Source organism: Mastigoproctus giganteus, chromosome 1 (assembly GCF_048544385.1).
Source record: "Mastigoproctus giganteus isolate SK-2022 chromosome 1, ASM4854438v1, whole genome shotgun sequence".
Lineage (NCBI taxonomy): Eukaryota > Metazoa > Arthropoda > Arachnida > Uropygi > Thelyphonidae > Mastigoproctus > Mastigoproctus giganteus.
In genome coordinates this window covers 275166016-275179571 of record NC_143575.1, presented here as the reverse complement: position 1 = coordinate 275179571, position 13556 = coordinate 275166016, and the positions used below count along the sequence as shown (strand labels likewise).

At 37.7% G+C, this 13556-nt stretch overlaps 1 protein-coding gene across 2 annotated transcripts in view; it reads right to left on the bottom strand.

Annotated features, from left to right (window-relative positions):
- LOC150092013 (neuroligin-4, Y-linked-like) overlaps positions 1-13556 on the bottom strand; it is a 362680-nt gene that overhangs the window by 74815 nt on the left and 274309 nt on the right. For both annotated transcript variants that reach the window (XM_090377704.1, XM_090377710.1), the window contains one exon: positions 10285-11074. In XM_090377704.1, coding sequence (XP_090233830.1) covers positions 10285-11074 — 790 coding nt within the window. The remainder of the gene's footprint in view (positions 1-10284; positions 11075-13556) is intronic.

Below are 13556 nucleotides of genomic sequence, written 5' to 3'. Positions count from 1 at the left end.
GTGTTCTCACCCACTTGGATCATTGTAATCTTCTAACATTTTTTTTTCTTTTCCAGATGGCCTTAATATACGACAACCAAGAATACTTATGGCTGTTATTATTTTTCTTTGCGTCGTATGTGTGGTTTGGATGCTACTGTTCAAAGAGGGGATAACCCCCAAAGCTGTAATTTTTATTTATTTATTTTTTTATTATTTACCAATAAAAACATATCTATTTGAAAAAAATATTGTCTGCCTTTTTTCTTAGAAAGTAGAAATTAAGTTTTAATTTTCCATTAATCAATAACCTTTTAAAAAAAATTGGGAAGTTACTTTTAGGAATGAAAAAGACATAAAATGATTTCAAATATAGATTAGAAAAAAAAAATTCAAAGTTGCAGATAGAAACAGAAGATGGTGCCAGCGTTTCACGAAGATGGTAAATATATATATATATATGCACATCAAGACATTTACTTTTCAGGTTTTTTCCCAAGATAGAAAGGCTCTAAACATCAGGATTTCAAGTTGCAGAGGAAAATGGAGCCATCATAAATAGTTATGGGTAAAAATATATACATATAAACTTGGCCATCAAAAAAAACACATAACATTAAACAAATGGACATAAAATGAGATAAAAAAAATTCAAAGTTGCAGATAGAACCAAAAGATGGCGCCACGATGCTACCTTGCATAGTTATGAATATATATATTTAAACTTCAAAATCATAGCTATTAGGAAAAAAATATATTTAAACACCTTAAATAAAATCCTTAATTTCAGATTTTCAACTTTCAGAATGACTCAACAGATGGCGACACGATAGTATCTTGCAAAGCTATGGATATATATTTAAACATCAAAGTCATAGCTATTGGGAAAAATATATAAATGTTTGTACTCGGTTTATACCCCTCAACCAATCAGCACATCGGTTCATATCCCCCTCCAATCAGAACAAAGATCATATGCAAAATGCATTCTTCCTACGTCACACTCACACACACACTTAACTATAACAGGTACATTTACACATATTCTTATAACTGAAAGGGTAGCCGTGGGGATAAGCACCAGATCGCCAGTAACGACATGGGTTCGAGCCTTGGAAAAAGAAAAAAAAATTTATATTTAATTAAACTCGAAAATAAGTAGCGCCATCTAGCGAGCGAAATAAGAACTGAATTATTTTTTCCTCCCGACTCAACAACTAAGCCTCGGCGCAACAGCTAAGCCTAAAAATCGGCTCGCCTCACTGGCACACGCTCAAAACCTAAATGGCAAAACAAGCGACCGAGGCGGCAGCACGCACGAAAATTGACGCCAAAATTCAAAGAGCCGTACTCGGTTAGAACCCCAACCTTATACTACTGCGATAAAAGAAATGTGGCTTTCCTTTCTAGGTTATAATATTTGAATATATCTATTTAATTATAATATTCAGGAGTTATTGGACTTTCGAAACTCAGGAAGAAACGTATTTACAGTTAACCGTACTAGATAATCACTCTGGAAAAAGCGCTGTGGCCACTAATATCACTTGGCACTCGGGGCTACACAATAGGCCAAGATTGACTTGACGATTTGTCCATCTTAAGCATAGAAAACAGCATAGCGAATTCTGTCGATTCCAACGAAATTATAGATATTTTTTCGATTAAAAAGGTATACAAAATTTTGAGTAAAGTTTAAAATATTTGGAATAATTTTTTTTTTTTGTGTATATAGACTAGATTTAACATATACAGTTGGTCACTTATTACAATGATTTTTTTTAAAATTACTCCACAACTATTATGTGTATGTGCATTTTTTTTCTGCATTTTTATTTAAATTTCTGTATATTTTATTATGTACTTTTATTTTGTCATTTATATCTGCATGTAATACATGTCATGTATATATTTATTATTGTTACTGAGGTTTTATGATTTAGATAAGTTACAGAATTTCTTAAAGTACCGATGTTAACATAAAACCTCAACGAAAGGTTCAACCTAGAGACTGACTGAAAAGTGTTTGACCGTATGGTTGAATATAGGGGACAATCAAAGAGGAAATGCCTAACAGTAAGTTGACTGTCACAGGATGAACACTGGGGTGGATCTTCTCCCAGTAGCAGGAACAGATGAGTATGATGAGTATGTCCAATTCTGAGTCTTGCCAGTACTACTTCCTGTCGTCTGTTTTGTCGAAAGCCTGAGAGCCGCAGCTTTGGTTCTTGTTTTATCTCGTAAAGTTTATTGTTGGTGTTACTTTTCCAGATCTGTGACCAATTGTCGTAACTTTCTTTGCGAATAACAGGCTTATAATCAGTGTAAGGAACCTGAGGATGTTCTAGGCCAGCTGGTTGAGGATTTTTAGCTGCAATATCCACACTTTCATTTCCCGGAATACCAGAATGGCCAGGGATCCAGCAAAAGCTGATTGATTGATTAGACACACTGCAGGAAAATAGCTGAGAATAAACGTGTTTCAAGGTAGGATGAGAAGATGAAAAATTCTTCCTTATGGCAGAAACAGCACTGAGCGAGTCAGTGTAAATTATGACAGGTGAGATGGAAAGTTCAATAATTTTACTGAGTGCTAATTTGATGGCATATAATTCGGCTGTGAAGACGCTGCAGACTAATGGTAGTGATGTAGTAACCGTTAGAGAAGGAAAAACTGCAGCTGCACGAACCGCACTAGCTGTTTTGGATCCGTCAGTATAGACTTTACAGGCATGGGAGTTCAGAGTAGTGTGAGCTAAGTGCAACTGCCTGATATTAAAGGAAGGTACAGTATTCTTTCCCCACTCCAAAAAATGTGTATTGTGGGAGGAAGAAACGTATATCCAAGGTGGAACAGGTGCAGTTGTGTTCTGAAAAATATCGCTTAAATTGATATTCCAACTCTGAGAAAGCTCTTTAATCCTTAGTGAAGCAGGTCTGTTTTCATTTGGCTTGCTGTCATATATCAAATCCCACCGAGTATTATAAAGATACTCCCAACTGGGGTGAGATGGAAGACTCTGGATCTTAGCAGCATAGTGGAGCAGTAATGATTTCCTACGAAGATGTAATGGAGGATCGTGTGCTTCGATATAGAGACTCTGGATTGGAGAAGTCTTAAAACCACCCAACGCAGTCCTGAGGGCACTGTGCTGGACGATATTTAGACGTTGTAAAGTAGTGCTCCTGGCAGAGTCATACACCGGACAAAAATAATCTAGCCGTGACCGGATTAAAGTTCTATAAAGGTGCAATAGTGTATACCGTCAGCGCCCCATGACACAGCCGAGACTGATCGCAATATATTCAGATGCTTTAGACATGTATTTCTTAAATAAGAGATGTGAGCTTGAAAATTCAGCTTGCTATCTAATATCACTCCAAGGAATTTAACGGTACTTACCAGCGGGATTGGAATATTGTTTATTTGTAATTCCGGATTGGGATGGAGAGCTCGTTTCTTGCAAAAGTGGGTGAGAGTGCATTTCTTTTCTGATAGTCTGTAGCCATTCCGTGAAGTCCACGATTGTATTTTGGTAATGGCAAGTTGGAGCTGCCGTTCGATGGTGTTCATACTTTGAGATCGACAAGAAATTGTAAGGTCATCTGCGTACATGTAAGTTTCAACAGTTTTTGGGATGTCTCGTGTTATGCTGCTAACTCGGATTGAAAATAGTGTTGGACTAAGTATCGATCCCTGCGGGACTCCTTCTTCCTGAATGTAGAGAGTACATTTTTATATCGGACCTGAAAAGAATGCAATTGCAAAAAATTTTGAATTATTTTCGGCAAATGGCCCCTAAACCCCAAGAGGTAAAGTTCCATAATAATCCCATGATGCCATGTAGTGTCAAATGCCTTTTCAAGATCTAGGTTGACCATGACTAGATGTTGTTTCATGACAAAGGCATTGCAGATATGAGATTCGGCTTTGATAAGCACGTCCAGCGTTGATCTATTCTTCCGAAAGCCATATTGATGATCTGGAAGGAGATTTTGTGACTCCAGGATCTAAGTAAGCCTAGTGTGAACCATTCTTTCGAAAATTTTACCCAGGCAGCTCGTAAGAGATATTGGCCTATAGTTTTCAACACAGGAATGATCTTTTCCTGGTTTTGGTAAAGCAATAATGAAAGAATGACGCCAGGAAGAAGGATAGGCATTTTCAGAGAATATCCGATTATAAAAGATTAACATGGTACTCAAATATTCTTGAATTAAATGCTTCAGCATAACATAATGAACTCCATCTGGGCCTGCATCACTGTTTGAAGATCTGTTTAACGATTCTTGAAGTTCTATGAATGTAAAGGGTTGGTTGTGCGGGAAAGAGCGGTGCGTGAAAAAGTTGATTTTATATCGTTCTGCACTAGCTTTGATGTTCTGAAATGTGGACCCATAGGAGGCAGAAGCAGAGATTGTAGCAAATGATTCAGCAAGTGCATTAGCAACTTCTTCAGCTGTAGATAGGTCTTTCCCTTTCCAATGAAGTATTGGAGAGGGCATACGAGCGAATTTCCCATTTAGTGCCTGTATTTTTTTCCAAATGAGGCGCATGTCGTTGTCTTTTGTGATTGTTGAGGCAAAAGCGATCCACGAGTCTCGTTTCGCTTTCCGTCTAATCTGCCTTGCTTTTGCTTTAAACCTTTTATAAGCAATGAGGTTATTAGTGGTGGGATTCTTATGGGTTTTTTTCGCTCGGTTTTTTTCCTATTTGGCTGTGAAGCAATCTGCATTCCACCAGTGATTTCGGTGATTGTGATATGTCTTGGATTTTGGAATGCTGCAGTCAGAATCTGATTGGTGATGTAAGTATTTACATCATCAATAGGTTCTTTTTTAACGTAAAGTCTGTCTAGAAGTATTTGAGCAGAATAGCCATCCCAGTTCGCCTTTTTAAACTTCCAAGAGGATCGTTTATCAGGATTTGGTGTTACTCCTGTTTGTAAGGAGCAAATGATCAGAAAGTGATCACTGCTAAAAGGATCAGTTAATACAGACCATGTCATGATTGGAAAGATGGAAGGTGAGCAAACTGACAAGTCAATTTGAGAAGTAGATCCTGTAGGTAGGTGGATGTAGGTAGGAGATCCAGAGTTTAATAAATTTAGGTCATTATTACATATAAATTCCTCGATCAACTTGCCTCTTCTGTCCATTGTAGCTGATCCCCACAATGGATGGTGTCCATTAAAGTCACCGAAAAGACAAATTGGAGTTGGAAGTTGTGCGATGAGGTTGTCAAGTTCTGATTGGGCCAGTGATAGAGATGGTGGAATATAAATCGAAACAATGGTAACTGAAATACCAACTGCAATCCGAGCTGCCACAGCTTCTAGGCTGGTTCTTAATTGGATCGGTCTGGATGGTATGTTAGTATTTACAAGAATGGCTACTCCTCCACGGGCAGGAGACTCTGGGCTTCTGTCTCGTCTGTATATCATAAAATTTGAGAATTTCGGCGAAACTTGGGGTGACAAGAATGTTTCCTGTAGGCATATACCTATGGGGTTAAACAGAGATTAAATCCCTTATGTCATCAGAATGGCTGCTTAGTCCTCTACAATTCCACTGTAGGATGTTAGGCATTATTTTGGTTTGGCTGAAGATGATTCATCTGACTGTTTTTTATGTGCAGGGCATTTTTTTCGGTCTTTTTTTGGGAATAATGGACGTCCAGTATCCATAGTGTCATTGGCATGGAGTTCTAGGATAGGGTCTTCATCATCATTTTGGTGTATATCCACTTCCATAGTGTGGTTGGTGGATCAGTTTCCTTAGAGTCTTTATTGGGTTTCAATCTTTCTGCATCATTTGAGACTGTCACAGTATCAGTTGGGATACTAATTGGGGTGTTGGTGGCATGGCTGGTTTCAGTTTTAGAATTTTCTTTTCCAGTGGTTGATAAGGTTGTTTTAACCCAATTAGCTAGCGAGATGTTGGGCGGTATTGAGACATCTGTTTGAATTGCAGTTGTATGAAAACTACGGGTTCGAGAGGCATATGATGGACTTGGCATGGTCAACATTATTTATCTGCGTGCCTCAGGATATGTGACTTTATGTTCTACTTTGTATTTTTGGATTGTCCTACCTGTTTTCCACATCTCACATGATTTAGAAAAGGCGGGGTGATTGCCTTTGCAGTTGGGGCAAATGGGAATTGCGGCTGGACAATCTGCCTGTGTATGATCTTTTGCTCCACAAATAGGACAGATGGCGTCACCTCTGCATGCCTGCTGTGAATGGCCATATTTTTGGCATTTGAAACAGCGAAGAGGATTTGGGATGTATGGACGAATTCGACAATTTAAATATCCAGCTTTTACTGAGGATGGCAAATCAGGAGTACTAAAAGTTAAAATGATGGAACGAGTTGGAATGAGATTTCCATCTTTTTTTGTCATAATTCTTTTAGCAGCGATTACCTTTTGATTGCTAAGTTCTTGGACTAATTCCTCCTCAGACACTGTAATTAAGTCCCATTCTGTGATGACTCCTTTAGATGACTTTAAGGTATTGTGAGGAGTGACAGACACTGGTAATCCACCAAATGTAGTTGTTTTTAATAGCCACTCAGAATGTTTGGATGTGGCTGTTTCAACCACATCTCCTGATTGTAGTCGCTTCACCATTTTTGTTGATCCTGCAATAGATCTAGATGTCGTTGAATCATAAATGGTGATAACTTGCCCACGGGCTGCGTGGACAGAGTGTATCACAAGAAAATTAGGGATGTCTGGACGCTGTGCTTCAGTTCGAAGCCATTTTGGTTGATTAATATTATCATGACAGGATTCTTGTCTTGAGCTTGAAGGCTCTAAGGGTGGAAAATTGTTTGAATCCATGATAGCTCCTTTTCACCCTGGGGGTTTATCTTTACCACCCAGGTTTCCGGCCCCGCCATGGGGAGGCAGGAGCAGTGCCACGAGGTGACCAAGCGGCTGGGTTAGTAAGTTAGTACTAATAGAAAAAAACAGAAAGGTGGTTTCCCTTTCTGGGCTTCTGCCTACTTCTTGTAGTGCGAGAGAGCTACTGTGCTATAGAAATCAAGAAAACGGTTTTTCAAACTAAAATAGAAACTGTTCGCTCAAATGTTCTCTGTAGAAAAACGCTTTGGAAAACGCACTAGAATCGCTTGGCCATGGAACGCTTGGCACCCGGGGCCCCTGAAGAGTTAGATTTCTAGTTTGACTCCCAAGCGAAATGGAGGCGGCAGCTTTAGCCAATAAACTGGAGGGGAAGTTGAAATAGCCAAAGATTGGCTGTTTATTCATCACTAAGAATATGATTCATACCTAATGAATTATTCTGTTACAAGAACTGGGCTAGAACTTGCCAATCGAGCAGCTTGATGGTGGGACACTGAGGAGGATCCTCATTTGTGAAATAGAAATTCTTCTCACATTATGCCTGATACAAAATGCATAACTGGTTTAAAATATATGTAATTGGTCTATCATTAATATGTTTCCAAATATGTCCGCTTATTTTTTTAGGCACAACCAGTACTGACAGAAAAATTGCATTGAAACAGCCTGCATGTTACAGATCTTTTTAACAAATTTGCAATATTAGAAATGATTGAAAGGAAAACATGATGAAAAACATGAACATAGAATCACTTCATATGCTAATTATCATTATTCATAATTAAGCTTAATATGTTTTTGTTTTAAAGATACAGATATATGTGATATTTTGGTTTCTTGTTTTGTTAAAAACCCTGAAGAATGCTCATTTTCATGTTCATTGGTACTATTATAATTTGTAAGATACAAAGTCTTACAAGTTAAATTAAATATCAATATAATTAAAGAAAGAACTCTAGATACAGTGATATTGTAAACCTTACAAGAAAACACTTAAAGTCACAAATATTTAAGATAGTGGGTCTCATGTTAATGGAATTAAATTAAGTGGAAGCTATAGTTAATGTAAATACACCGTGAAAATAAACATTAGAAAGAGATATGCGATCAGTGCCCACTACCTGAAGCAGCAAGTGAAGATAGCGAGACGGAACAGTGGGTCAATTGAAAGAATGGTAAAGGACAGAGTGCTCCAGAGATTACAATAGGGGTACTAGCAGGGAGCAGCCTGGTTTACTGTTAACAGAGCAGGCGTGGTCATTTCGCAAGACGAACCAAGTAAATGGACGCAGGTGTTTTCTGGATGGTTCTAGAAGGATTCTAAGCTGATGGAATTTCCAGTCATCTTACTAGAAAGTTCGAGAAACTTCAGGAAACCGGAAGTCTCTTTCTACACCGGAAGGAGCTCGACCTTCCTGTCATGGGTCGAGGCAAATGAGAATGGAGATGATGATGGTCCGATAGAAATGATTGGTTGAGGAAAGGAGGGGTGTTACGAAATTTTGGGAAATAAAAAGGGAAGAGCGCGCGAAAAAGAGTGTGATAAAGTTTTTTCAGAGGGTGATAAAGTTTTTTCGGAGGATGATAAAAGTTTTTTTTGTAGGAGTAATGAAAGTTTTTCGGAGGGGTATATTTTAGAAGGGGTGATGAAAGTTTTTTTTCGGAGAGGTAGGCTCGGGAAATAGTCCCCGGAAGTGATCCACCAGTAGAACCAGTTATTGTGAGTTGACTACGTTTTGATACCTTTAGTAAAGTATAGATAAGTTACAGTAAAGGAAACTTTCTCGAGATGGGATATAGAAGTCCGAGAGCGTCCACCGAGAGATATATTTAGGAGGACAGCGAGATAATGCTTAGAGAAGAACACCTGACCATCCTGCAGCCTACAGAAAGAAGTAAAGTAAAGGGAAGCGACTCCTACTGAATGATCAGGCACAGCGAAGAAAGATATGACACCAGGAATGATCGGCGAAGCGAATAGTATCCCTGGCAGATGTTAGCAGTTCCGAAGCTGAAGAAAAGCGATCTCAGACTGATGGTGAACCCCGATGCAGAGCAGAAAGTCAAAGACCAATCCTAGTATTGGCTGAGGAATTCAGCTCACCAGAAGTAAGTGCTGAACGGCATTTGTACCATTAGGTAGTACAAAAGACTGTAGCTAAAGATAGATAATAGTTAAAGGGAATTCTTTTGGGATGCACATAGTTGATTCAATACTTATTCTATATATAAGTGCAGAAATGTCATAAGGATTGTTTAATAAGAGGGTAGTTCATAGTTACGTTTCATCTGCCTAATTTGGAATGTAGAATAAAAACCTTTTGGTAGGATTAATCAATAGAGCTGTTAGAGTTGTATGTTAACTTATATAATGTTACTGAAGTAGAGAAGTGGTGTACTTAGTCGCTAAATGCTGAAATTTACCTGAGAGAATCAAGAAATAAATAAACCAATGTATATCTCATTAACGGGTAATCTGGTTGTGTTAGGGTGAGACTAGCCTAGAATAATTTGTAAAGTGGACATTTAATTCCAGAAGAAGAATTGTATTAACCATGAAGAAGAATGTAGGATTGTGCTAGATAAGTATGAATAATAAATAAAATGTCAATTGTATTTAAGAAAGAGTTAAGTTAAACTGATCGTAGGAGAGTGTTAGTGACCCAATAGTAAGAAGATGATGGATAGGAGAACCTAATGACCAGGAATGTAATCCATGCTATGTACTTATATCAAGTGAATAATGTGTATGATTTGCTAGATTTTTTTATTTGTGAATATGTATAATAAACTAATTGTATTTAACTTAATGAAAATGGAGTTTGGTCATTTCTGAAAACATAGCAAAACCCAAAGGAGGAGTGCACTAATATAGAAACTCCCTCAGAACCGGAATTCTTCTGTGAGATAACAAGTCAGATGCAAAGTGGGGTATAGTAAATATATAAATAATAATAAATAAAATAAGTAAATAAAGACAAAGAAACAAAAAATATAATAAACCAACCCCAACCCCACAAATTGAAATAATAAATGTGTTAAAACTGTGACTGCATGTTTCATTCTCCCCCTTTTAGAGTCGTAATTGGTATTAAGATCACCAAACTTTTGCTGAAAAAATTTTGTTCGTAACAACACAGTTGTCACACACAAATAAACACGCACACGGCACCAACACTACATTCATTTTGGTCATTTTGCAATGTTCTTTCTCATAAGAGCATTGTGGGGAGTGAAACAGCGCTCAGAAGCCACCCACATAAGAAACTAAGAGTCTTCATGTCCACGGTCTCACCAAAAGACACTATGATGTATACACATGTTTTTTGCACGGCTGGACAATTTTTCAAATTCATTTCACAATTTGTTTTAAGTGAAATTCGACACAAAAGTAAACTAAAAAAACTACTTTCTGCAGTAACATATTTGCTTACCCAACTTTGGCAAAATTGCTCCAGTAAGTCATCACCCCTTCCGATAGAGTTACCTCGGAACGACTGAAGTTACGAGAAAAGTGGGTTAAACCACCTACCAGAGGAGCACCAAAAATATAAGGCAGATCTTCACCGTGGATACAACCCAGACGCTGGGAATAATCCCCGACTTCTGTCTGGTAGTTGAACACGTAGAAGTAAGTCTTATAATGCACTGAGGAATGAAAACTACCTGTACGGACAGAGGGCGCCACAACAAGAGCGTCACTGAGGGCATCGGTTGTGCCATCTAGGATATTCACAGGATGCTGCACAGGACGGGTCCAGTCTGTGTATTCATTCACTATAGTCAAGAAGATTTCCTGGAGGTGATAGGTGAAGAGGTTGCGCACTAAAGTCCGCAGGAGTCTATCCCGCCGCTCTGCCTCAATACCATAGCGTTCCTCGGTCGCACTAAACTGGAAGTACGATTCGATTCGCGTGATTCCAAACAGGAGGTCGTGTTGGGCATTCATGTCAGAGAAGCGTTCCAAGATGATTGCAGGCTCGTTGGGGATCACGATGCCATCCACAGTGGGACCAAATGAAGTGTGATGCTCGGGGACCATCAATTGAACTCTCATGATGTCGGTGATGGGACGCTGACGCATGCACTGAACTAGAGCAGCATTCTCTTGGGTGGGACAACCCAACACCCTTGCCAGATGACGTGTATACGTCATGGCCTCTCTGGCAATGGCCCAAGGACTGAGGGCAGAACCACTTTGCATGATGGCACGTTGGAAGAGTCCTGGAAAGAGACAGCAATTAGCAATAAAATGTGTACCTGTTTTATTAGGATGAAACAGATACACATTTTATTTCTCATTATACTTTAATAATTTCATAGTACCATAATTATTAAATTATATTGCTATTATTAAAAACTTTTCATTCATGAAATGTTACAATATAGTTTCCAAATAGAAGCATGTGTTGTTGGAGTGAGGGTTTATTGGTGCACGGGCTGCTATGGCAGAATTCTGGCCATAGCATTTTAAATATGTCGAAATTTCGTCTATATTTGCTTCATATCCTTCATTTGAATATCTCACACGAGATAGATCATGTGAGATATTCAACGTGGAAAGTGACTGATCGGTTGGTTGAATTTTTGAATTTGAATTTGATTTGGAATTTTGTGGCGCAAAAACAGCAAGGTTATAGTGCACCATGAAAAGGTGAAAATTCAAGTAACATGAGGTTGGTAACCTTTTTAAAAGGTTACTTCGTCGAATGTGTGTGTATATATATATATATACACAAATAAATAAATTCATCGAATCAACAACAAAACCACCATAATAGACATTGGCCTGAAAATCGGGGACTTCGGCCAATACACCATCGGCACACAGTGAAACGTTAATGCGACTGCGCCATAAAAATAGCCATCCTTAAAATAAGTTAAAGGCGGGAAACTTTCCCTTTTCGACTCTTCGACCTCCACTGGAACACATCAAGTAAGTAATAGTATATTCTATCACATCTATAGAATACACAATCTATAGATTGAATACACAATCATCGATAGAATACACAATCTTTGTGTATTCTATCACAGTTGCTGTAGAGATTATAAAGAATTAATTTAATTCATAATAAATAATACTAATTTAACTAACAACAATTCAGAAGAATTAGATAAACATAAGTCCAAAAAAATTCAAAAAGAACCTTGGAATTTAGAAATAATTAAATAGCAAAGCTGTGATAGATGAAAACAGAAACGGGTAAGTAAAAAATGCATTACATCGAATGGGCCGTCAATCCACTCAAAGCCCCCGATGAAGTAGGGGATTGGCGTCCATGTGATGTAATACAAAAATGTATAAAATTGTATAAATTATATTATATAATTATAAAATAGTATTGATAATTTTTTTGCCTATTGCTACAGTTTTTCATCAATAAGTGTTATGACAATTTCTTTAGCAATACGCAACAAGTTGCAAAATCCTAAATGTATAGGCCACGGGAAATTAAGATAACCGAGAATAGGCTAGCTTAAAGACCAGTAATGTATTAACTATAATATCTATAGGTAAAAAACACCGGCACGGATAATGTTTAATTAGCCATCATGGCGTAAAACGAATTAAACCACAATAGAATGATAATACAAAAGAATAATAATAGGCACTCTGTTACAGCTACTGGGACAACAGAAAAAGCTAGAAAGAAATTAAATAAAACTACTATAATAGAATATTAAAAATAAAATGCGAATTGAACCATCATAATACAAAAGAATAATTATAAGTACTCTGTTAGTACCCATGCATTGCTAAAACAGCTACTGGGACAGCAGAAAAGGCTAGAAAGAAATTAAATAAACTACTATAATAGCATATTAAAATAACGAAATGAACCATCATTAAAAAAAAAAAAAAATTCCTACCATGGGTATTACGGGACATACATAAAAGGACTTAAATTAATAACAAAATGCACAATAAATAACAACATGGAAGCTAATACAAATAAGAATAACATGCTGTACAGGTATCACAGCATAATTGGCACCCCGGGACCGAATATGACCACGCGGGACCCGTCTCATCATAGCAATGGTCACTTAGCATACAATGCCGCCACACCACTTGGGAGAAAAGAAGCAAATAACCAAAAACGTCTAAACAATGAAAATATCGGGCTACACATAAAACAACTCAAATTCAAAAAATGCAACAGCAAACTATGTAAAACCTGTCCCTACATGCACAGACACCATCTAAATTCTAAAGAAGCACCAACATTCTGTCACACCAAAAACGTAATCTACCTAATTACATGCGGGATATGTGGGATACAATACATCGGACAAACAAGTACAGAGCTCCACCTTCGTATGAACCTTCACAGATCACAAATAAACAGATTTGATGAAAACGCTGCAACAGACGCCCAACAAAACAGGGCAGACAAATACAATAACGAAATCGAATACAGACATTTCAAAATGCATGACTTCGCCAACGTATCGATTGCCATTCTGACAATTATCGACAACAACACACAAAGAGGAATCATGGAAGATATGTTCATTCTTTTATATAAATCACTATACTGTATCCCTATGGATTAAACAATCGATTCAACGGAAGGAACTTCGCATTCACCAGCCCAGAAACATGTACTTACAACATCTTCCAGATCAGCAAAAACTGGCAATATAATGGGATTAAAAACGTAAAATTACAGGAATACAATAAAAACAACAGCAAAATACC